This window comes from Scyliorhinus canicula, chromosome 3, assembly GCF_902713615.1.
Source record: "Scyliorhinus canicula chromosome 3, sScyCan1.1, whole genome shotgun sequence".
Taxonomy (NCBI): Eukaryota; Metazoa; Chordata; class Chondrichthyes; order Carcharhiniformes; family Scyliorhinidae; genus Scyliorhinus; species Scyliorhinus canicula.
Window position 1 is genome coordinate 91,304,841 of NC_052148.1, and position 25,011 is coordinate 91,329,851.

General features: G+C 45.0%; 1 protein-coding gene across 1 annotated transcript in view; it reads left to right on the forward strand.

Moving 5' to 3' along the window:
- Window positions 1-25,011, forward strand: part of itga2.2 (integrin, alpha 2 (CD49B, alpha 2 subunit of VLA-2 receptor), tandem duplicate 2) — a 222,315-nt gene that overhangs the window by 116,017 nt on the left and 81,287 nt on the right. Inside the window, 4 exon segments of the mRNA XM_038790878.1 lie at window positions 3,856-3,947; window positions 5,268-5,382; window positions 16,312-16,439; window positions 19,631-19,779. Coding sequence (XP_038646806.1) covers window positions 3,856-3,947; window positions 5,268-5,382; window positions 16,312-16,439; window positions 19,631-19,779 — 484 coding nt within the window.

Here is a 25,011-nt window from a genome sequence, read left to right on the forward strand (position 1 = left end):
CCTGTTCGGGTACATAGAGGGAGAATTCAGAATGACCAAATTACCTGCTCACAATACTCCAAATGGAGTCTGACCTGAGCCTTATACAGCCTCAGAAGTGCATCCCACTCTTGTATTCTTGAATGCTAACATTGCATTTGCGCTCCAAAGTCCTTTTGTGCTTCTGATTTTCTAAGTATTTTCCCATTTAGAAAATAGCCTATGCCGTCCTTCTTCCTTCCAAAGCACATAACCTTACACTTTTCCATATTGTATTATTATTGTTCCATCTGCCACGTCTTTGCCCACTCTCCTAGACTGTCCAAGTCCTTCTGCAACACACATCCCCCAACCCCCGCTTCCTCAATACTACCTGTCCCTCTGCATATCTTTGTATCATCTGCAAACCTAGCAACAGTGCCCTCAGTTCCTTATTCCAGATCATTAATGTGTATTGTGAAAAGTTGTGGTCCTAACACTGACCCCTGTGGCACAACACTAGTCACCGATTGCCATCCTGAAAAAGGCACCTTCATCCCCACTCTCTGCCTTCTGCCAGTCAGCCAATTCTCTATCCACACCAGCATCCTACTCTTAAACCATGGGCTCTTAACTTATTTAGCAGACTCCTATACGGCACCTTGTCAAAGGCTTTCTGGAAATCTAAATAGATCAAGTCCACTCATTCTCCTTTGTCTAACTTCCTTGTTACCGTCTCAAATAATTCTAACAGATTTGTCAGACATGACCTAACCTTGACTCAGTCCTATTTTATCATGAACTTCCAAGTACTCCAAAACCTCATCTTTAATAATGGACTTTAAAATCTTACCAATGCCTGAAGTCAGGAATTTAATTATTCCCAAATGTGACTGTTTTTGTTGACCCTTTTATTGCCATTTTCTAAATCTCTATCTGCCCCTTTGATTACATTTTTATGTGCTTCAGTATTTTCTTGAATTGACCACAATAAAACCTTGTATTGACCACAATTTTACCATGTAGTATTTTGACCAGTTGTTTTTCCTCTTTACCCCACTTCTAATTTGGTTGGTCATCCATTTTGTGCCACAATATTTTAATCCGATCTTGCTGGTTATAAGATTATTTTTTATTCTGTGTTCTCAGCATTTTCCCTTTAAAAGTGCTCCACTGGAGTTCCAATCTGTTTGATTTTCTTGTTTACATATCATTGAGTCTCCTTAAAATTATGTACCTGGCTCCTGGACTTGGGTATTTCCAACTCTCAAATCATGTGAAAGTTGTTCACTTTGCTTATGGTGACGCATATGGCATTCATTTCCTGGATATTATCAAGAGTTCTCAGTTAAGACTGGGTCAAGGTGAGGATTGCCTCTTGCCCTATTTTTGATGCACTGAAGTCTGACATGTCCCACAGATATTGATGCGGAATTTAAAGCAGCTTTGTTTTCAACTCTCTATTAGCAGGATCAATGTTTCCTTCCCATTAATTACATTTTCCTATTCTCACAAACTTCCCCTATCCTTTCAAAACTCTCCTCATTCTCACTGTAACTTCGTATGGCTCTCCATCATGGCAAAGACCCTATGAATGGTCAAAATGTCCACGTCCCACCCCTGAAGCCAGATTTTATCATTGTCACGCAGGCAGGACTGGAGTTGGGCTAGGGGTTCACATATACCTGTTTTGCAGAGGCAGCTGGCATTTGAAATCACTGGCTGCCTCCACTGGAGTGGAATTTTGGAAGGCCGTGAGTATTGAATACAGAATGTGCAGACTTGAAGAGGTCAGAGGAGTTCTAAACTTGGTGAATTTGTTTGGACAGCCAAGGTAGCCCACTTGGAGAAGTAATGTACCCCTTTGGAGAAGTAATGTACCCCTTTGGATGGGTCCCAGGACTACTTTGGGATTGGTAAGGCACCCTCTGGGCTTATTAAAATTCAATATTATTATTGCATTTTTCCAGCAGAGATTTAAATAGTGGACCTGATGTCTCTTGAAGTGACATGATTTCCAACCCAATTAAAATGGTGGCTGGCGGGAAACATAGAACATACAGTGCAGAAGGAGGCCATTCGGCCCATCGAGTCTGCACCGACCCACTAAAGCCCTCACTTCCACCCTATCCCTGTAACCCAATAACCCATCTAACCTTTTTGGACATGAAGGGCAATTTATCATGGCCAATCAACCTAATCTGCACATCTTTGGACTGTGGGAGGAAACCGGAGCACCTGGAGGAAACCCACGCAGACACAGAGAGAACGTGCAGACTCTGCACAGACAGTGACCCAGAGGGGAATCGAACCTGGGACCCTGGTGCTGTGAAGCTACAGTACTATCCACTTGTGCTACCATGCTAACATAGGGGAAATTTTAAAATGTAGCTCTGCACATCTCCCATCTCATCCTTTCAATGTGAGTTTGCTCAGCATCAGAGAATGCTAATTAACCCCTTTATCTTTGTTTGAAGCCTTTATTCAATGCCAGTGTGTTTATGTGGACAACTTTGAAAGTTTTTTCAAAGGGACTTTTGAATGGTTGATTTGTTTTCATTCATAAACATTTAAAAGGCTTGCCAAGTTTATTATATTGTTTATTGGTTCTGTATCTAATGGATATTGGAAGAGTGCTTCAAGGGACAGCAGATGTTATGGCATTAAACCAATATGAAAATCAAACCACTTAATTGAAAATAGACTTAAAATATCATAAACCATTTTATTCAAATTAACTAACAATAATACTGGACTAAACAAAGCAAAGGAAAAAGAAAATAGTTGTAATCTTTAGGTGTCTGTTAGGTTTGTAAACAAACTTTTCAATGGTGGGACCCGTCACAGAAGATTCAGCATCCCAAAGAGCAGGTCTGAATGATCCTAGCAAAAGGTGGAACTGGGAAATCCTGCCCAAAATCTATTATAACCTCACAAATATTTCAATAGTTCTTAGATCAGAAAGGTCACCTGATGTGCTGAAACATTTGAAACCCTACTACGCATTCATAATGGAAGAGCTTCATAACAAAAGCTTCCCATCCATGAGCTTTCCATTCCATTTCAAATCAGAGCATCTATTAATTAATGGTGGGGGAGCAGGTGCAGGTAATCTTTCTACCGTCAGAATCATTTATTTTTAAACAACCAAAAATGCCAGTCCAATTAAATAAGAGAACATTAATGCCACTGTTCCCCATCTTAATACAATTTTGTACTTTCTCTATTGGTAAAGTACTGTAATGCATGTGAACAATTACACAGTGCTGATCAATGTAAGGGTCAACTTACCTTTGCAGAGTAGTTCCTCTGATGAATCACTGCATTAAAAATATATCTCCATCACAGTGCATCATCTAAGAGTGACATAGATCTCTCAAACCTGGCATGCTTTCCATGGACTTTGAAAACCTCTCACCAGCTGATGAAAATGGTATATGGGAGCAAATCCGATTTTTGGACCCCTTTTAAAATGGGGAAGCCAACCTTAGTGGGACCAGGTGTGCCTTTTGCAGATTCAGTATTCCGAAACCACAAATAGGCCAGAACAAAAATGGCACTGGGTCAGGAATGCAGAGGGAAATTGAATTTCCTCCAAAGGAAATCAAACACCATTTGAGCACCTAAAAAACACTCTTCTGCATTGAGATAGAAATCTGACAAAAACAGTTCTCAAATAATCAGCATAATTTTCCATTGTTGATAAAGATTTTTAATGTATTAGGCAAATCGATTATTGTTCTACCAACCACCATTTAATTGACTGAACAGTTTAGATTTGAGTTGGCCCACAAACTGAATTATCACTTTAGCCTTGGCAATTGCAATGCCACTGTCACTCTGTGAACTGAATACCAAAATATAACATTTTATCAGTTGTTTTTGTTGATATTTCAGATGTAATGACTTTTCCAAATGTGACAGAGGTCAAGCAGAACATGAGTGCTGGTTCAACACTTATCAGGAACGATAAAACTGGTGGATTTTTGGTAAATATGAATTTTCAAACTAATTATTTCCTTAAAGAGGACCGCAGGTGTGATACTGAGCCGAAGACTACACAACTTTCAATCTTTACACAATTTCCTTAGACTGTGAGTACTCGTGATTATTTGAAACAAGTAGTCAAGATCACTTTTCAGAAACAGGTAAAAGAACAGATTAAATTAAACTGTTCCAATCCAGCCGCATCGATTGTACATTTCATAGAATCATAGTATTTACAGTGCCAAAAGAGGCCATTCGGCCGATTAGCCATGATCTCATTGAATGGCGGAGCAGGCTCGAGGGGCCAGATGGCCTACTCCTGCTCTTAGTACTTATTATAGTTGTTAGCATACTTCTTCACAGATCCAGGGTCCCATGCAAAATTACCCTTAGTTGTAGAACCATAATTTATTTAAAAACAATTTGTTTCTCTGAATATATTACCACCAATATCTTTAAATACATTTCCATATACCAGGAAGATTTCCTTTGGGCAATAGTTGACCTACTTTTGAAGCACATTTACTATCTTGTTACTTCAGGGAGAGACTTCCTTTCAATTGCTTGTTCTTAATGAATAAGATATCTAATTGTAAATGTTGCACACTCTCAGTTTATTTTCTTTAAATGCTTTGGAATTTGAAGGTGTACATAATGATTTCACAGTCTTTATTAAATAAGAAAATATCTTGCCCCTCTTTTAGGTTTATTTGTGTCATACTCCATTCCCTTCCTGGGGGTTAGGCAGACAATTTGTTACAACAGCTCTGCTCATATAACCTCTACACATTGCAAAGGAGACCAGCATTTCCCCTCCCAAAGTGGGCAGCTCGAGTCAAAAAATTTACTGACTCCACAGACCTGCCTGTTAGAAAGTTCCCCATCAGACCTAATTTTCCAACTGGGAAGGCCAAATTGGGATGGAGTTGGACTCACCGGCCCATGAAGCATATCGGAGGCAGCCACAGCTGCAGCCCAATGCTGAGGTGGGCTGCTAATAGGCCCACCTAAATTCCCTGGAATTTGGCCCCACTGTTTGGTTATATTTTAGACCCTCTGTCCCTCACCCCCATCCTTCATGCCCACCCACTTCCCATTTCCCCTCTATGTCATTTAAATCCCACCACCCACCTGCCCCCAGCCCCTTTCGCCCCATGCTAACTTAATACTAACTCATTCCTTCACACCCACCTCGAATGGTCCTATATAGAATCCATGACAATTTATGTTATTACTGGATTCTTTTTAAGTTTGAAAATTACCTCCTATATATTTGACAGTATTGCTATCAATATAATTCATTTATTTTACTTTTTTTTCAGACTTGTGCTCCATTGTGGGCACAGAAGTGTGGCCAGCAATATTTTCCAAGAGGATTGTGTGCTGATATAAATTCAAACTTCAAATTATCAGATAGCTTCTCACCAGCTCTTCGCCGTAAGCTATTTCATTGCAGATGTTGTGGACGTAATATTAGAAAATGTCAGGCATTCAAAAAGGACATTACTACGTTCCCAGAGCTTTTTAAAACACACTCTTCCACAGCTTCCCCTGGAGTATCGTGGATGCTTCTCTATCCCTCCTTCATTTTCCTTTGCTGACTCTCAGTCAGGAAGTGGTTATTGGTCAGTCCCAATGTAATGGTAGACTTTCCCTTTCAGCTTCCACGTACTCCTATTTTCCCTCTGATTGCTTCTGCCAGATGTTTTACCTTGTAAAAAAAGGTCAGATAAAGACACTTGAGTCAGCCAGTCTGACAACCTGACAGTCAATTACATAAGACAAGGGCCTCCCTATTTGCATGCTGCCCCCCAGGTTTCTGCAGCCACCTTCATCTAGACCAGTGGTTCTCAACCTTTTTTAACCCATGGACCCCTTTTCCTCTTAATTTTTTTTTGTGGACCCCCATAGCCATTCCACAGAAAAATAAGTGAAAAACACGACTAAATCCTGATTCAACAAGGTAAGATGATGGAAAAGCTATAACGTAGAGCTATGCTTTATCCCAGAGTAGTGGGTACTTTTTAGCAGTGTCATTTGTTTTCCATATATGATGCTTCCCATCTTTGAATTTTGCGTGCAATATTTCATCACTTTGTAATTCAATGAGGGTCTCCTGTAAAGAAATGTCTACATCGGCAGCATTAACTTCAAAAGGACTTGCCACCCAAGTTGGTATATCCATCATGAGTAGGTCACTAAACCGAGCTTGCATATTTTCATGCAAATTTTCCAATTGCAAATTGACAATGCAGGGTCATGATGATCGTGCAAATCACTGCTAATCGAGGTCAAACAAGGAAACTGTTCAAATGCACGACGTCTGATATTAATTTTGTACAGCGGCAGTTTTCTCAGAAAAGCAGTAATAGCACCTTTACTGGATATGAGATCAGAATGTTTTCCTTGGAGCTGTTTATTAAGTAAATTGATTTTTTCAAATATATCAGATAAGTAAAATACATCACATTTAGCTGCACGCAGTTGTTCTCCAAGCTGGGTGTTAGCCAGAAATAAGACAATAGAGTCCCAAAGTTCAGTAAAACGATGAAGACAATTCCCCTGAGAGAGAGAGAGAGAGAGAGAAAGGTGAATATTCATCATGAAAACAAACATCTAAGGTCGCTGCCTGCTACCTGAGAAAAGATGGGTGATTTTCACCTCCGTTTGTTCTAGGTAACTTTAAATTTACGACACTGCCAAATGTAAAGTTTTTTTCTTCTACTTGATTGCCATAAAAAATTCATAGCTACATGAATTTTTCTACTTTTAGTATTTTAATATGGCGTAGATTACTGTAAAAATTTAATTCTCAGTAATAACAATTGTTCTGAAGTAGAATTGCTCTATGGACCACTAAAATATCACTGTGGACCCCCAATTCGGTATTTTTTTGTGTGGACCCCCAGTAATGTTACATGGACCCCCAGGGTCCATGTGGACCCCGGTTGAGAACCACTGATCTAGACTTGGCTTTATAAAGGCTGTAACATAAATCCTTAGCACTTTGCATGGGATTTGCACCAGAAAACTCCAAAAGCTATTTAAATAAATTGTCCCAGCCGTACTTGACAGAGTTTATTCTATCTGTGGGTCCAAGTCCTGGGACATGGATGCAAAACTGATGCACCTGGTTCTTTGAAATATTGTTATCTTTTCCCGTACGTTCAGTTGCATTTTCTTTCTCATCAGTCTGTCTTTCTTTTTGCTAAAATGTAACTCTATGCTGTTATGATCTTGCTGAAAACATGATTTCTGCCTTTCCTGCCATTTGAAACTTACTGTTGATGAAACCTTTGACCTGTCATGCATGCCCTCACTATCACTAATCAGCATTATATAGGGGGTGACATACCATGGCCTTTACCTCCCTTGCAGGATACCACAAGTCTTAAGGGGAAAGTTCTTGCAAAGTAACGATTCAGTATTGAGAATTTAGAAGCAAAACTGCTGCACATTATGTTAAAACATGGGCCTGATGTTTTTGGATGGCTGGGTCTCACTAGTTCTTGTCCGAAGAGTCAGCAGGAATACTGTGACTGCCCTGCTGCCATTTCACACTCTAATGGCCATTACGTGGCTGCAGGTGGGGTGTCCACACCTCACATGGGAGGCAGTCCCACCCGAGAGAGCTGCCAGCCAATCCAGTGCCAGCAGCAATAAGAACTGCAGCAGACCAAAGATGAATTGCATGAGGCTGGGACTAAATCTGGGGACCGGAGGCGAAGGGAAGTTCAAGGGGTCCCAGGGAAGAGAGGGTCCCAGGGAAGAAATGGTCCCAGGGAAGAGGGGTTATTTTCCTCTAGTTTCCCTCTGCTCATATTTGGGCATGGTGTGATACAGTCGGGTAGGCTGGAGGAGGTAGATGTTCTGACGGAAGATGTATTAGCAATTTTGAAAAATCTGAGGGTAGACAGGTCCCCTGGGCCAGATGGGATATATCCTAGGATTCTTTGGGAGGCAAGGGATGAGATTGCAGAGCCTTTGGCTTTGATCTTTGGGTCCTTACTGTCCACGGGGATAGTGCCAGAGGACTGGAGAGTGGCGAATGTTGTTCCTCTGTTCTAGAAAGGGAATAGGAATGACCCTGGTAATTATAGGCCGGTTAGTCTTACTTCGGTGGTCGGTAAGTTAATGTAAAAGGTCCTGAGAGATAGGATTAATGACCATTTGGAAAGATGCACCTTAATCCAGGATAGTCAACACGGATTCGTGAAGGGTGAGTATTGCTTCACAAATCTGATTGAATTCTTTGAGGAGGCGTTTGATAAGGTTTCCCATGGTCGGCTCATGAAGAAAGTAAGGAGGTGTGGGATAGAGGGAAATTTGGCCAATTGGATAAGTAACTGGCTATCACATAGAAGACAGAAGGTGGTGGTGGATGGAAAATTTTCAGACTGGAGATCAGTTACCAGCCGTGTACCGCAGGGATCAGTGCTGGGTCCTCTGCTATTTGTGATTTTTATAAATGACTTGGAGGAGGGGGCTGAAGGGTGGGCCAGTAAATTTGCTGATGACACCAAGATTGGTGGAGTAGTGGATAAGGTGGAGGGCTGTTGTAGGCTGCAAAGAGACATTTGATAGGATGCAGAGCTGGGCTGAAAAATGGCAGATGGAGTTTAACCCTGATAAGTGCAAGGTGATTCATTTTGGTAGGACAAATTTGAATGCTGATTACAGGGTCAATGGCAGGGTTCTGAGGAAGGCGGAGGAACAGAGAGATCTTGGGTTTCATGTCCACAGATCTCTGAAGGTTGCCACTCAATTGGATGGAGCTGTGAAGAAGGCCCATAGTGTGTAAGCGTTTCTTAGCTGGGGCTTGAGTTTAAGAGCTGTGGGGTTATGCTGCAACTGTACAGGACCCTGATGAGACCATATTTGGAGTATTGTGTGCAGTTCTGGTCACCTCACTATAGGAAGGATGTGGAAGCATTGGAAAGGGTGCAAAGGAGATTTACCAGGATGCTGCCGGTTTGAAGGGTAGGGCTTATGAGGAAAGGTTGAGGGAGCTAGGGCTTTTCTCTTTGGAGCGGAGGAGGATGAGAGGTGACTTAGTAGAGGTTTATAAGATGATGAGGGGGATAGATAGAGTGGACATTCAGAGACTATTTCCTCGGTGAATGTAGCTGTTACAAGGGAGGTTCTTTACTCAGAGAGTGGTTAGGGTGTTGAATGGGCTGCCTGCTGTGATAGTGGAGTCCGACACTTTAGGAACTTTCAAGCGGTTATTGGATAGGCCCATGGAGCACATCAGATTGACAGGGAGTGGGATAGCTTGATCTTGGTTTCGGACAAAGCTCGGCACAACATCGAGAGCCGAAGGGCCTGTTCTGTGCTGTACTATTCTATGTTCTATGTTCTATGTGATTGAGTGTGTTTTTCTTTCTCTGTTGCCAATGACTTGGTCTAAAGGGATTAGCAATCTGTTTGCCTTTGCAATGATGGCTGGATTACCTGCCATGTCTCCCTGCAGAAGAACTGCACAGAAGCCATCAAGGCTGGCATCCAAGACTGGCTGAATGATTTTCTCAGGGTCAAAATAGGCATTTGTGCAACTTGCTGAGAAGCATCTTTGGATCTGCCATCCAGCCTGCTTGTGTGTCCAGTCCACTCCCACTTCGTGGCCTCTTTTTCCAGATCACGTTGCGAGGTCAGGAATGAAGTGAATACAGTACATGGCGAGTCCGAGCAGACTTTAGATTTCCAGCATGTTTACAGAATCTGCAGCGTTTGCGATGTCTTCAACTTTCCGTGGATCGGGTGATACTCCTTCACCAGTGTCTGAAAAAAGTAGACAAACACCTTCCAAAACATTCAAACCTAAAAGCAATGTTTGCTATTTGTTGCTGAAAAGAAAGACATGTTGCCAAAGCTTTTCATTTTACACTCATCAGGACAAACACAAGAATTCCGAATTTCAAGTGATCTCATCAATGGAGTAAAGAGTGCTGATTGGTTGGCAAGCCAACTCTGGCTTGAGTGCTGATTGGCCAAGGCTCTGCCATGTCCATACCCTTCATGATTTTGATGGCCACTGGTGAGGCTTGCACAGGGATGGACTCCTACTTCTAAGGTGGTCCAGGTGTTTCCTCAAGAACATAGGTACAATTTAACAGCCTTATCGCACCAAACTTGCTGTCAGGACAAGGCAGTTGAATCTCGCGAGAGGATTCTCATGAAATCCAGGATGCTCAAAACATCTCCCGAGATTCAACTGAACCTCGCGAGACCTCATGATCTGGATCTCTCTCTTGCTGGGCGAGTTCCAGATCAGCCTATTTATTTTTATTTATTTTTTAAATTCAGAGTACCCAATTCATTTTTTCCAATTAAGGGGCAATTGAGCGTGGCCAATCCACCCAGCTTGCATATCTTTGGGTTGTGGAGGTGAAACCCACGCAAACACGGGGAGAATGAGCAAACTCCACACGGGAGCCAGGATCGAACCTGGGATCTCAGCACCGTGAGGCAGCAGTGCTAACCACTGCGCCACCCTGTGCCCTGCAGATCAGCCTATTTAACTGAGCAATTAGGCTCTTTTAAATATTCATTTGTCGGATTTTCCCGGCACCCGACACTCAACGGCCACGCCTGTGAAACCTCGCCAGGGCTCAGTTTAGTACTGGTCCACACAAACATGGCCAGACATAACGGCATCTGGAATGTGGGTCTCTCAGGTGATTGAGTGGTTGGGACAGGGCAGGGTGGCACCCTGGCACTCCCCTGGTACCTGGGCACCTTGGCACCGCATGCTTAGCACTACCACCCTGTTACTGCCAGGGTGCCCACGTGACAGTGCCAAGGTGGCAGTGGAAGGGTGCCAGGGTGGCAGTACCATGGGTTGGGGCCTGAGGGAGACCATGCCTATGAAAGGGCAGCACGGTAGCATGGTGGTTAGCATAAATGCTTCACAGCTCCAGGGTCCCAGGTTCGGTTCCTGGCTGGGTCACTGTCTGTGCGGAGTCTACACGTCCTCCCCGTTTGTGCGTGGGTTTCTTCCGGGTTCTCCGGTTTCCTCCCACAGTCCAAAGATGTGCGGGTTAGGTGGATTGGCCATGCTAAATTGCCCGTAGTGTCCTAAAAAGTAAGGTTAGGGGGGGGGGGGGGGGGGGGGGGGTTGTTGGGTTACGGTATAGGGTGGATACGTGGGTTTGAGTAGGGTGATCATGGCTCGGCACAACATCGAGGGCCGAAGGGCCTGTTCTGTGCTGTACTGTTCTATGTTCTATGAAAGGGGGGATGGTGGTTATGAAGGATGGGAGTGTGAAGGGCGGGTGTGAAGGAAACACATAAAGGTTTGAGGGGTGAAGGGTGGGGTTTTGAAAGGGGGGCCCAAAAGGGGGGTTCCCTCAGCGACTCCACAGCAGTGTGGTCTCACTTGGTCCTCACCAAATGGAACCAAGTCTCATAGCAAGCGCTTTTAGCCGCGTGTTTCGCGGCGCTCACAGTGCCAATAAAAACAACGCTATCAACGTCACTTGGGTTCGATATGGGACCACAGATGGGAACGTGCAGTTAAGGCCACACATAGCCCCGTTTTCTGCAAGGTGCTCGACACCATTTTTAAATCGCTCGCGCCAAAGGCCGTTCACGCCAGCCGACGGAGCGGGAACCACTCCGGCACGGGCCTAGCCCCTCAATGTGAGGACTTGGCCCCCAAAGGTGCGGAGATGTCCACACCTTTGGGGCGGCCCAACGCCGGAGTGATTCACGCCACTCCAACACGCCGGGACCTCCAGCCCCGCCGCGTAGGGCAGAATCCCGGCCCTGGACTTTAACCTGGTGTTGTAAGACTTTTAACCGTGCCCACCCCAGTCCAACGGCAGCATCTCCACATCATGGGCTGGATTCTCCGCAGCCCCGTGCCAAATTCACGTTTGGCGCGAGGGCAGAGAATCTATTTTCACGCTGGAATCGGGCCCGGTGATTCTCCGCGACCTGAGAATCACTGTTTCCGTGAATTACTCCACGTGGCTGAGGAGCCATTGCCAGAGGCCCGCCAGGTGATGCTCCGCTCCCAACCGCCCGAGTTCCCGACGGCAACTATCATAGTATTGCCAGTCGGGATGTTCGTGTCCGTGGCCGTCCTGGTGGTGGGGGTGGTGGGGGGATCGGGCACCGGTTTGGGGGGGGGGGGCCTTGTGGGGGGCCGGGGGAGAAAACAGGCTGGATGGATCTTCGGGCGCGTGGCCGATTGGGGGGGCCTACATGATGAGACCATCAATTCACACGACACGTGGTTAGAAGTGAACAGTGGCTTTAATCGTCTTACAACAGAGCCTACCTGTGACACGATGAACTCCAGATGAACTGGCAGGCAGGCTCTCAGCATCAACCTTTATACTTCCGGTTAGGGGAGGAGCCGTGGGTGGAGCCAAGGGTGGAGCCCAGTACAAACTCCCGCACACTCCCAGTGCATCTCCCCCTAGTGGCAGAGCAGCGCAACTGCTCATGTGCCGAGCTTACAGAGACATAGTACAACATGTGTAATACAGTGTGAATTACGCTACTGTGATTCACCACATTACATCTTCCAGATACCTCCGCGGTACGAGTCTGCCATGGTGCTCGATGCATCCGCTGGAGGCTGCCACCGTGCACATGCGCGGACTCAAAACCGGCCCATTTCCGCAACCAAAGCTGCATGAAGCACTCTGGGTGCCTGCTAGCCCCCTGAAGGTCAGTGAATCAGCTAGCATTTTTTTGAGGAAACACGGGAGTGAAATGCTAGTGTTTTTACACCGGCGTGGGGATATAGCCCCATTTTTTGGAGAATCCAACCTTCCAACACCATCAAGGGAGTTGGGCTGGTCGGTAGTGGGAGGCATCATCTTTAGTCATTCTCATTCCAGGGCGGTGCGCTAGGAGATATCCATAAGCTGCAAGTAACAGAGCCCACCGCTGAATCCAGCTGGAGGCAATAGGGAGGATTGCTTTATCCTCCTGAAAAAGTCCCAATAAGGACTTGTGATGGGTCATTAACGCAAAATACCTGCCATAGATAGACAGGTGACATTTTGTTACATCAAACATAACCGGCAAGCCCTCCTTTTCGATTTGACACTGCCTCTACTGGGCTTCCGAGAGAGCCCTGGAGACATAGGCAATGGGTCTTCCTATTCCATCTTTCCAGCAGTGTGAGAGTACTGCCCATTCCCGTAAGGAGAAACATCACACATCAGAATGAGTTCCATTTTGGGGTCGAAATGTGCCAACAGAATAGGCGACAGCAGCTGCCATTTTACTTTTTTGAAGATGTTCGCCTGTGGCGCCACCAAGACCATTTCTGGTACTTTCACAGTAGTATGTGCAAGGAGGCCAAGTTCGGGATAAACTTCCCATTATAATTGACTGGTCTCTGGAAGGACTTCAATTCCGTGGTGTTTCTTTGAGTTGGTACTTCCTTGATAGCCCTGATTTTGTCCTCCACTGGGCGTAGCCCTATTTTGTCCAACCAATAGCCCAAATAGGTCTCATTGGTTGCATGGAAAAAGCATTTCTCCTGTTTTGAGATGTATCCCTGCTTTCGAAATTCACCACAGGACCTCATCTAGGTTTGCCAGATGCTCTTTTTCTGATCGCACTATACTCAAGTACACTGCCACTTTCTGCAATCCTTGCAGTATGTTCTTCGGACGAAAAGACGCGACACGGTTCTTCATAACCCATTGGAATATGGCGCATGCTGACTAGACCCCAAAGGGCAAGCATGCATACTCGCTTATGTGTGTTGGCCATCACACAGTTGCAAGATGGCTTGTCTAATTGGAGTTGAAGATAGGCATGGCTCATTGTTAGCACTATTTCTTCACAGCACCAGTGACCCAGGTTCGATTCCCCGCTGGTTCACAGTCTGTGCGGAGTCTGCACGTTCTTCCCGTGTCTGCGTGGGTTTCCTCTGGGAGCTCCAGTTTCCTTCCACAAGTCCCTAAAAGATGTGCTTATCAACTGAATTGGACATTCTGAATTCTCCTCTGTATACCCAAACAGGCGCCGGAGTGTGGCGACTAGGGGATTTTCACAGTAACTTCATTGCAGTGTCAATGTAAGCCTCCTTGTGACACTAATAAAGATTATTATTATTATATTTCTGGCCACCTATTAGTTTGGCATTTAGGTCTTCTTTTCGCAGGATGGGTTACTTATTCAATTTGTAAGCCCAATTGACCCGAAGCTTATAGTCCCTGCAAAGGCTTACCAATCTGTCCCATTTAAGGATGGCGACGATAGGCACTGCCGACTCTGCAAATCGCACAGGTCTTATTATATCTAGACTTTCTAAGCTCGGTCTCTACCTTCTCCAACAGGGAATATGGAACCGGTCTTGCCCTGAAATACTTAGGCAGAGCATCGGGATCGACATAGATTTTGGATCTAGCTCCTCTTATTTTCCCAGGACCTCTTGAAAGACTACAGGGTATTTGCTGAAAGCTTTTTGTAGTCATCTAACGCCCAGCCTGAAAATCTCTAACCAATCCAGCCTGATCTGCTGGAAAGGATCTCTCCCCATAAGACATGGCCCTGTCCTCGCACAATGAAGCTGGGCTAACTGCTGCCTATAGGTTACCGGGATTGTTTTGGTGCCCTCAATCAGTTAAGTTTCCCCGTGTAGGTGGCTAATCTGGCTCTAGTGCCTTCCAAACTTAAGGATTGGATACCAGTTTGGGGCGATCAAATATCTTTTTCCCAATGAGGGAGACAGCATCCCCCCTGTCCACCTCCATCTCTCATGAATGACCATTTAATAGCAGCTTTATCATTAACCGGTCGGCGTAGCTTGTGATGATACAGTTTAATTGCCTTGTCTCTTTGTCTGTGAGTGGGCATATCTGCACATGTGCTGGCAGCCTTATCTTCTTCCCTGAGCAGCTGCTTCCTTCTCTAGTCAGTACCACACTTGCCAGCTCTATTTCTACAACTGCAACTATTAGGATTTGTCCCCCTACCCCCCCTCATTGGGAGAGCTCATATTCCCCAAGAAGCATGGGGTAACCAATTGTTCCCAGTCAATAGGATCCGGGCAGGTTATAACATCTACTTTACACGAGGTGCCCTCTGTAGCTCCAGAACCCTTTTTTTGCATGCTCCAGGGATAGCGCTGTCTCAATGGCATTTTTTCATCTAGATTGGGCTCTGCCAGTAACTCTTCTTGAGCTGTGACATTGTTTATTCCAAACACCAATCTGAGTTGCAACATCTTGGTCAGGGGTGGGCTGAATTCACAGAGTTCATCCAGTTTCCACAACCTGGTTAAAAATTCAGTGATAGGTTTCACCAAAGTCCTCCCCACTGTATTAAAGTGGTATCTCTGGAGAATGACAGAGGGCTTCTGATCATAGTGATTGCACACTAAGTCTATGAGCTCATCAAAAGTATTCAAGCCAGGGCCCCATCTGGGTAGATCAACGTCAGAGCTTAATGTCGGAGCCCTGCATGCTGTCGGCAGAATCACTTTCTGCTTCTCATCTCCCACAATGCCCAGAAGAAGTAACGCATGCCCAATCTTGGGCCCGTCTTCTTCCTTAACGTCATGAGGTTCACATTTAGTGAAGAGAGGCATTTTGTTTATTCCTGGAGAAGCTCTTTGTATTTAACTCTGAAGACTGCTCAGAAAAAGCAGGTTTTACTCCTCGTCGCCAATGAATGAAATGGAAATGAAATGAAAAATGAAATGAAATGAATGAAAAATTAAATTAAATGAAAATCGCTTATTGTCACAAGTAGGCTTCAAATGAAGTTACTATGAAAAACCCCTAGTCGCCACAGTTAAGCACCTGTAAGGGGAGGCCGGTACGGGAATTGAACCCGCACTGCTGGCCTGCATTGGTCTGCTTTAAAAGCCAGCTATTTAGTCCTGTGCTAAACCAGCCAAGGCCATTCTTCTATCAATAACTCCCTTTATTAAAGGGCTGTTGCCACAGCTTACAGCACTTGCGTCCCAGCCTGGGGACCTACAGAGATGCTGGTTAGATTTGGAACTGCAGGTTTTAAACTCCCGCCATGCACTTCCTATTGTGTGAACTTCTGCCCACTCAACAGGGGAATTCATATTCCATGAAGCCCAGAGGGAGATCTATTGCTGATTCCCCGTGTCCTCCATGGTTGCCACAACATATGCATTTACCCTTTCTGTTTCCACATCAAAAAGCTGAAACAAGTTAGTCAAACGTTTATGCACACATCTTTTATAATCCCCTGCTCCCCGCACACAAACTCTACCCTTATATCTTTATCGTTTCAGATACACAGGAACTGCAACATGGCTATGCATTAGAGCAATAGGAATATCAAATTTAGTAGTGAGTGGATGCTGCATAGGAATATGACATCACATGATTAGAACTCCTATTTTTATTCTGCTTATAGGTTGTGGAACCTACACGGATCTTGTGATAGTGCTGGATGGATCCAACAGTATCTATCCTTGGCAGCCAGTCCAAGATTTCCTGAAAAAATTAACAGGAAGTTTAGACATTGGCCCTCATGAAATTCAGGTAACTAGATTTTATTTTACTTCCCACATTTCTTTGGCTTTCTAAAATGTTCTTTTATGATTATGGATTTATTTTCTATTATGTTTGTTGTTTGTGTCAGTATTTCTCATATACAAATAAGGAAAACGTCTCGGATGTTATAATAGTGGTTTTGATACTTCAACACACAATTTACCACTCCAGCTCCGAGCCACTTCACCTCAGGACTGCTCTGGAATTTGGTTGCCTGTGTGAAATGCACCCAGTGATCGTGGATGTTTTGTGGTGTTACGTATGTTAACTGAGAGAATATGTCCGCATTTTCACATATTCCATTGCTGTCATGTTTCTCTCTTTTCCTCTATCCTGCTCTCCATAATTTCCCTTCTGTCTTGTGTGGGAAGCAGAGCGGTGCAATAAAATGGAGCAGGGAAAGGAGTCACCTATAGCTGAAAGTTGCACTTCCTGTTGAAGGCTGTGAAGAAATTGTGGCCTTGTTGATTACATTCCTCTTAACTTTACTATTAATCATTCTTCACCCTGCTGCTTCACTTCCTTTATGGCACCTGGGTTTGAATCCCACCATGCCAGATGGCAAAATTTGAATTCAATTTATTTTTAAAATCTGGAGTTAAAAATCTAACCATGAAACAACTGTCAATTATTGCAAAAAAACGCATCTGTTTCACTAATGTCCCTTAGGGAAGGATATCTGCCATCCTTACCTGGTCTGACCTACATGTGATTCGAGATCCACAGCAATGTGGTTAACTCTTAAATACCCTCTGAAAAAGGTCAATTAGGGATGGGCAAGAAATGCAGGCCTAGCCAGGGACACCCACATACCATGGGCGGGATTCTCCCCTACCCAGCGTGACGGAGGGTCCCGGAGTAGGGGAGTGCACCAACCACTCAGGGGTCGAGCTTCCCCAAAGGTGGGGAATTCTCCCCACCTTTGGGGGCCAGCCCTGCGCCGGAGGGGTTGGCACCAGAAGACTGGCGCACAAAACCGGCGCCCCCGGCAGCGGGGCTGGCCGAAAGGCTTTCGCCGGTCGGCGCATGCGCCGGCAGTGACGTCAGCGGTAGCTGGCCGCTGACGTCACTGCCGGCGCATGCGCGATGAAAATGAAATGAAATGAAAATGAAAAATGAAAATGAAAATGAAAATGATGTGGGGTTCTCTTCCGCTTCCGCCATGGCGGAGGCCGTGGCGGCCGCAGAGGAGAAATAGTGCACCCAGGGCACTGGCCCGGAGTCTGAGCGGGGGGCCGATCGTGGGCCAGGCCACCGTGGGGGCACCCCCCGGGGTTTGATTGACCCCCGCCCCCCCAGGACCCCGGGGCACGCTTGTGCCGCTGATCCCGCCGTTCCAGAGGTGGTTCAAACTTCGGCGGCGGGAGAGGCCTCCCAGCGGCAGGACTTCGGCCCATCCGGGCCAGAGAATCACCACAGGGGCCTCTCCAATCGGAGTGGTGAGATTCCCGCCACCGCCACTTCCTGGGTGGCGGAGAATCTCTGCCACGGCGGGGGCGGGATTTTCGGCGGCCCCAGGCGATTCTCCGACCCTACTGGGGGTTGGAGAATTTCGCCCCATGAGTGAGAAGAATGTTTTCTCAGTAACCCCTCCACTTCCTATCGCCAATCACTCACATTGCGCCCCTAATGCTACCTTTAGCTCTTTTCCTTTGAACCACCTGCTTCATATCTTTATCTGTCTCCATTCACTTCCTCTCATGCTCACTTGCTCCCCAAAGGATTAGTTTGTTTCAAATCCAACTTGTGCAATCTTTTTTGGAAGGTGAACCAAAACTGAGAGGCTCAAAGGTTCTTTAGCCTGGAAATTGCTGGAGTCACATCAGCCACCTACTGTGGTCCTGCCTTAGCCCGAATTATAAGCGCCCCCATTGTATCACAGGGATGAATACCAATACCCTTTAGAGCACTACTAGATTGTCCATCTTGCACAGACTCAGGTTTGCAGTGGCATCTAACCTCTTTGTGCTGAGTAACAGAACAATGCAGCTTAAGATAGTCAAGCTAATATTTGTTTGTCATGGTTTGCTCTTTTTTTTGTCTTACATCTTTGCTAATGGCAGTCATCTGTCTGAGATTAATTACTATTTGTGCTCCCGCTTGCGGCCGTTGTATAGCAAGTAGTTCTGCTTTACCCAGACTCAAATACTGTTGGCTTGTTCACTGCACAGAAGGGGTGAGAGTTCCAGTAGACCCCAGTGCCGCTTTAGTCCTGTCTCAAAGCACAAAGTAGTGTTAAACAGAAGAGCCAGGATGAAAAGGCAATTTCAATGTAATCACCATCATTTGTTTTATCACTTAAAAGGGATACCATTTCTACACTATCACAGACCTTCCCTTTAGTACTTGTCTCCCCTTGCCCTTTTCTTTATCGCTGTACTTGCTGAAAAAACTGGTGCATCTCTAACTTTTTCCAGTTTCGACCAAAGATGATCAAGCTGAAATGTTAACTCTGGTTCTTTCTCCACAGATGCTGCCAGTCCTGCTGAGCATTTCAGCATTTTCTGTTTTTAACTTTAGATGTGACCACTTTATGCAGAATGCAGTGAATGTATAGAATGGATTGCCAGGGAAGGCAGCAATGGCTGATGGGATCAGTAAATTCAAGAGATGGTTAGAAAAATTGGTGGAAATTTGTCAGAAGGATGTAAGGAATATTGTGGGATATAAAATGGCTGAATTTCCTGTCTGTCCCACTGCCAATATGCATTCCACTTCTGTTGATCTGGACACCCTGTAGTTTTGGTAATGATTCTACCCACCCCAATATTCCCTGGTTTGGGCCTCCCTCTGGCAAAATGTTAGCCAAAGCTAGGGGCCAGTAATGCTGCCATTTTGAAAGGCATATGAAATATTGTCTTCTATGTCCTGCTCTGAAATGTGATTATATTTATGTTTATTTATTCTTTCATTGGATGTGGTCATTATTGGTAATGCCAATATTTGTTGCCCATCCCTAATTGCCCTTGAACTGAGTGGCATGCCAGGCTATTTCACAGGGCAATTTGAGTCAATAGCATTGTTGTGTGTCAGGAAATACATGTAGGCCAGATCAGGTAAGGATGGCGGATTTCTTTTTCTAAAGAACACAGGTAAACCAGATGATTCAATGATAATTGAATTAACTAGCGCAGTGACGTGATCGCTACATCAGCATCTCACCTATCTGATCCAAATAGGTGTCTATCATACAGTATGGTGAAGATGCAAAATTTCAATTCAAGCTGAACTCATACAATTCAACAGCTGAAGTTGAGAAGATTGCAGCGGGCATCGGACAAAAATTAGGAACATCAACAAACACAGCTGATGCAATTGACTTTGCAAGGTAATTTGTGCCTTAAAGTAACTGTTTATAATTGTTTATACAAAAATATTGCTGGAATAATTGTCTGGAATATTTCTTCTTCCTAATAAAACCCATTTATGCAGGAAATTCAGAGCAGGTCCACCCACATATAAAATGAGAAAAAACAAATTTGGAATAGAGATGGAGACATTGACGCACAATCCTCATTCAGGCGTTACAGTGATGAACTATGATAGGCTGGTAGTAGATACATATTTTTATTTGTGCCGAGATTGAGGATCTCCCACATTCGCTTCATGTTTACAAGAAATGCCTTGGTTTAAATTTTGTTACTGAGCTGTTGTCAAATCTATGATTACTTATTTGTAATTTCATTTTTTTGGCTGGCTTTTTACATGGTGTTGATGGCCCCATCCACCAGCTCGAAGTCACTGACAATCCTGCCCTAGCGGGCCTTGCAAGGCCTGACTGAATTTTACATCGATCAGGCAGTTCTTTTCTGCATTTCACTCCTTTAAGAGAAGATGAAACTGCTGGCTAATACTTCAGTCCCAGCAGAGCCCTCAGGAGGTGTGGTCACTGATGGGACTGAATCAGGCCTGCAGCAGCCAGTTCAAGGAGGCCCAAGGGTTCAGGTGAGCAGTTTACCAAGGCCAATCAGGCAACCCCGGTGAGGTGGCGTGTGTTTGTGTGTTGGGGGGAGGGGAAGGTGGGGGTGGTTGCCAGTTATGAGGGTCATGGGCTTCTTGTGGGAGGAATGGACTTTGCCACTGGAGATGCCTGTCATAAGCTACAGGATGCCTGTTCAGGAGCAATGCCGTTCACATTCCCACAGCACAGTTCACATCTCCCTGTGTGGTGAGGTGCTCACCACCCGCTGCTGAAGTACCAGCAACAGCAGCAAGAGGCTCTTAAGTGGCCCTTCATTGAGTAAGTTATGCTGAACTTTTCAAAGCTCTGGCTAGGCCACAACTAAAGGATTGCATCCAGTTCTTGTTATCACACTTTAGGAAAGCTGTGAGGGTCCTTGAGAGGGTGTGGAGGAGGTTAGCCAGAATGATTCCAGCGATGTGGGATTTTTGTTACCTGGTTAATTTGGAAAAGCTGTGGCTGTTCTCCTTCATAAAAAAAAGATTTGAAGTGAGACTTGATAGAGGTGTACAAGATTAAAACAGACTTTGCTGAGAATCAGAGAATTTACAGTGCAGAAGGAGGCCATTCGGCCCATCGAGTCTGCACCGGCCCTTGGAAAGAGTACACTAATTAAGCCCACCCTATCTCCATACTATCCCCGTAACCCAGTAACCCCACCTAACCTTTTGGACACTAAGGGCAATTTAGAATGGCCAAACTACCTAACATGCACATCTTTGGACTGTGGGAGGAAACAGGAGCACCCAGAGGAAACCCACACAGACACAAGGAGAACGTGCAGACTCCATACAGACAGTGACCCAAGCCGGGAATTGAACCTCGGACCCTGGAGCTTAGAAACAACAGTGCTAATCATTGTGCTACTATGCCGCCCACGGTGCAACCTAAGGTAGATGGAAAATGCAGTTCCTGTTAGCTGATAGCACAAGGACTAGGCGACACAAATTTAAGGCTTTGGGCAAGAGATGCAGGCGGAATTTGAGGAAGAACTTTTTATACACAGCGAATGGGCTGGTTTAGCTCACTCGGCTAAATCGGTGGCTTTTACAGCAGACCAAGCAGGCCAGCAACACGGTTCGATTCCCGTACCAGCCTCCCCGGACAGGCGCCGGAATGTGGCGACTAGGGGCTTTTCACAGTAACTTCATTGAAGCCTACTTGTGACAATAAGCAATTTTCATTTTTTCATTTCGTTTTCATAATGACCTGGAACCCACTGCCCATGAGGAAGCTGTTAGGATGTTATAACTGGATGGGAAGATCCCAGAATGGAATCCTGGCTCAAAAGACTGTAACGTTTACTTTTTAAAAACATGGAGGAACAGAGTCACAGGGCCACTAATTAATTTTTGCAACAAGAAAAAAACATTTGTTCAACATGAAAAAATTGGACTAAGATGCAATACTCTCCTTAGCTTAACAATTACACATAGATTTTAAGATTACCACGGATTGCAAAGTACATCTTAAGCTACAATGGTCTAATTGACAGAGTGCCTTTTAAGCACAAAAGATGACTGTGGTAAGACATACTGAACCCAAGTGAATGTCTGTGGATTTATCCTCAAAATCCCACTCCCAGATGATTCATATAATGTAAGCCATTTTGGCTCACTGAACTCTTGCTTCCACAGGAGTGAATTCAAATTCCACTTTTAAAAGTCACAAATCTTCTTTTAACTTATACTTTCCCTCCACTGCTTGCATCAAGGTTTCACTTTTACACCTTGCCCTTCAGGTTTCCTTTGTCTTAAAAGCTTTTACACAAGCTCTGAGGCCCAGCCACCCGTTTCCACAATTACTTCAAATATGCCCCCAAACTAGTCATTTCTCACAAACCATAACACTACTACTTCTGGCCTCTCACGATCCACTGCATTTTCAACCCTCTGTGGCTTTACTGAACAATAATCTGTTCTGGTTAAACGAATAGAGAATCGTTTCCTCTATTCCGTTAACTCCAGACTTCTTGAAAATGTCTCTTCATTTCAGTAGTTTCCTTAACTAGCGGGACTTTAGAATTCCAGCATCTGTTTTCTCAACCATTACTCCATGGGAAGTAACACAAGAAACTCATCCGCCTCCTTGCGGAGTATGGTGCAAAAGTGACAAACCAACTTCATGGGGGCAGCAGGGTAGCATGGTGGTTAGCATAAATGCTTCACAGCTCCAGGGTCCCAGGTTCGATTCCCGGCTGGGTCACTGTCTGTGTGGAGTCTGCACGTCCTCCCCCTGTGTGCGTGGGTTTCCTCCGGGTGCTCCGGTTTCCTCCCACAGTCCAAAAGATGTGCGGGTTAGGTGGATTGGCCATGCTAAATTGCCCGTAGTGTCCTAATAAAAGTAAGGTTAAGTGGGGGGTTGTTGGGTTACAGGTATAGGGTGGATACGTGGGTTTGAGTAGGGTGATCATGGCTCGGCACAACATTGAGGGCCGAAGGGCCTGTTCTGTACTGTTCTATGTTCTATGTTCATCTTGAAAACGAAACAGCCTCTGTGGTTAATCACTTCCTGGTGCTTCAAAGGTTCAAGCTTGCTGTGGATCCATTTGGTGCAATTATTCCACGATGCTCAGTTTCAACTTAGAACATAGAACAGTACAGCACAGAACAGGCCCTTCGGCCCTCGATGTTGTGCCGAGCAATGATCACCCTACTCAAACCCATGTATCCACCCTATACCCGTAACCCAACAACCCCCCCCCCCTTAACCTTACTTTTTAGGACACTACGGGCAATTTAGCATGGCCAATCCACCTAACCTGCACATCTTTGGACTGTGGGAGGAAACCGGAACACCCGGAGGAAACCCACGCACACACGGGGAGGACGTGCAGACTTCGCACAGACAGTGACCCAGCCGGGAATCGAACCTGGGACCCTGGAGCTGTGAAGCATTTATGCTAACCACCATGCTACCGTGCTGCCCACTGTCCCTAGTGAAGTAGAATAGAAAAATGATAAGTAAATAGCAAGGCTGAGAGAGTTGTTCCCTCTTTAGCTTTCTAAGACTAATTGCTTCTAGCAGAACTGTGGGAGCTCCCTTCTCTCCCATCACCTATCTCCAACTGAAATCAAATTATCTAAACTAAAACTTAAATGCTGATAAGGCCCCAGGTACTAAGCAACTAATGCTGGTTTATTGACCCTTCACACCATAGCCCTTTTTAAATACAGTGAGAAGTCAAATAACACCAGGTTAAAGTCCAACAGGTTTATTAGGAATCATGAACTTTCGAAAGCTCATGATTCAAAATAAACCTGTTGGACTTTAACCTGTGTTGTAAGACTACTTACTGTGCCTACCCCAGCCCAACGCTGGCATCTCCACATCCTGTCTAAGTACAATAGAATCACAGTTGGATTGAAACCAACGCCCCAGGAATATAGCATAAATCTAACTATAGGTTTCACTCTTCCAGACACAAAACCATTAAATTGAACCCACTTAAAACGATACATTATTTCTAATGTTTCTCAATACAAATCTAATTCATTTAAAACTACCTTTATTGTCCGAAAAAAGCGGTAAGGAAACGTGCAGATTTGAGGTGCATGTGTGTCCTGGGGTTGTGACACTTATAGTCCCAGTTGTGGCCAACACTTCCTGTGGTGCTGCTGGGATGGTAGGATTGCCTGTGAGTCTTCTGCCAGAATGAGGGCAGAAGTCTCAGCTCCAGCCACTTAGCGCTCCTCCTGAATAAGGGGAATGTGTTCCCTACCGATTTCTCTGGTGGTGGTGGTGGGGGGATATCCTGCCGTCAGAAAGATTCTCACCATTGTGTCTATTTTGTTATCCAAAATACCAGCTGATCTCCTATGGCACTCCTCACAAACCTCCTGTTGGAATGTTAAGCTGTTAACTGTCCCTTTAAAGTAATTGCTCAGGATACCAGTTGAAGAAGTGTCATAAAAGGTGCTGAGGTTAATTAGAGAACAGTTCATTTTTTAGATTGTTCTTGGGATGTGGGTGTCGCTGGCTGGGCCAGCATTAGTTGCCCATCCCTAATTGCCCTTGAACTGAGTGGTTTGCTAGGCCATTTCAGAGGGGTGCAGTGAAGAGTCAACTGCATCGCTATGTGGGCCTGGAGTCATATGTAGGCCAAACCTTGTAAGGAGGGCAGATTTCCTTTTCTGAAGTACATCAGTGAACCAGATGGGTTTTTACAACAACTGGCAATAGTTTCATGGCCAACTCCAAACTTTTTAATTCCAGATTTTCATCGAATTCAATTTGAATGTCTGCCGTGTTGGGATTAGAATTCCAGAGTCTCTGGATTACTAGTCCAGTGACAATAACACTGAGCCACTGCTCACCACACCCCCCCCCCCCCCCCCCCCGCCTTGAATTATTGTTGCAGTTGGCAATCAGTTGCCTCTACCCTTGTTTCTACAAGAGCCTTTTGTACAGCAAGACACAGACAACCTGTTCCTCTTTGTCTCTCTCTTTTTGTACATATTTTTTGAATATTGTTCAGTTATCATCCATTGGTGTTTTATACAAAATGGAGTACTTCAGAATGTGATGGAGACCTAAAATGTTTCTACAAGTCGATGGATAATATCATGAGAAGATCAACTTTGCAACATAATTGAGTCC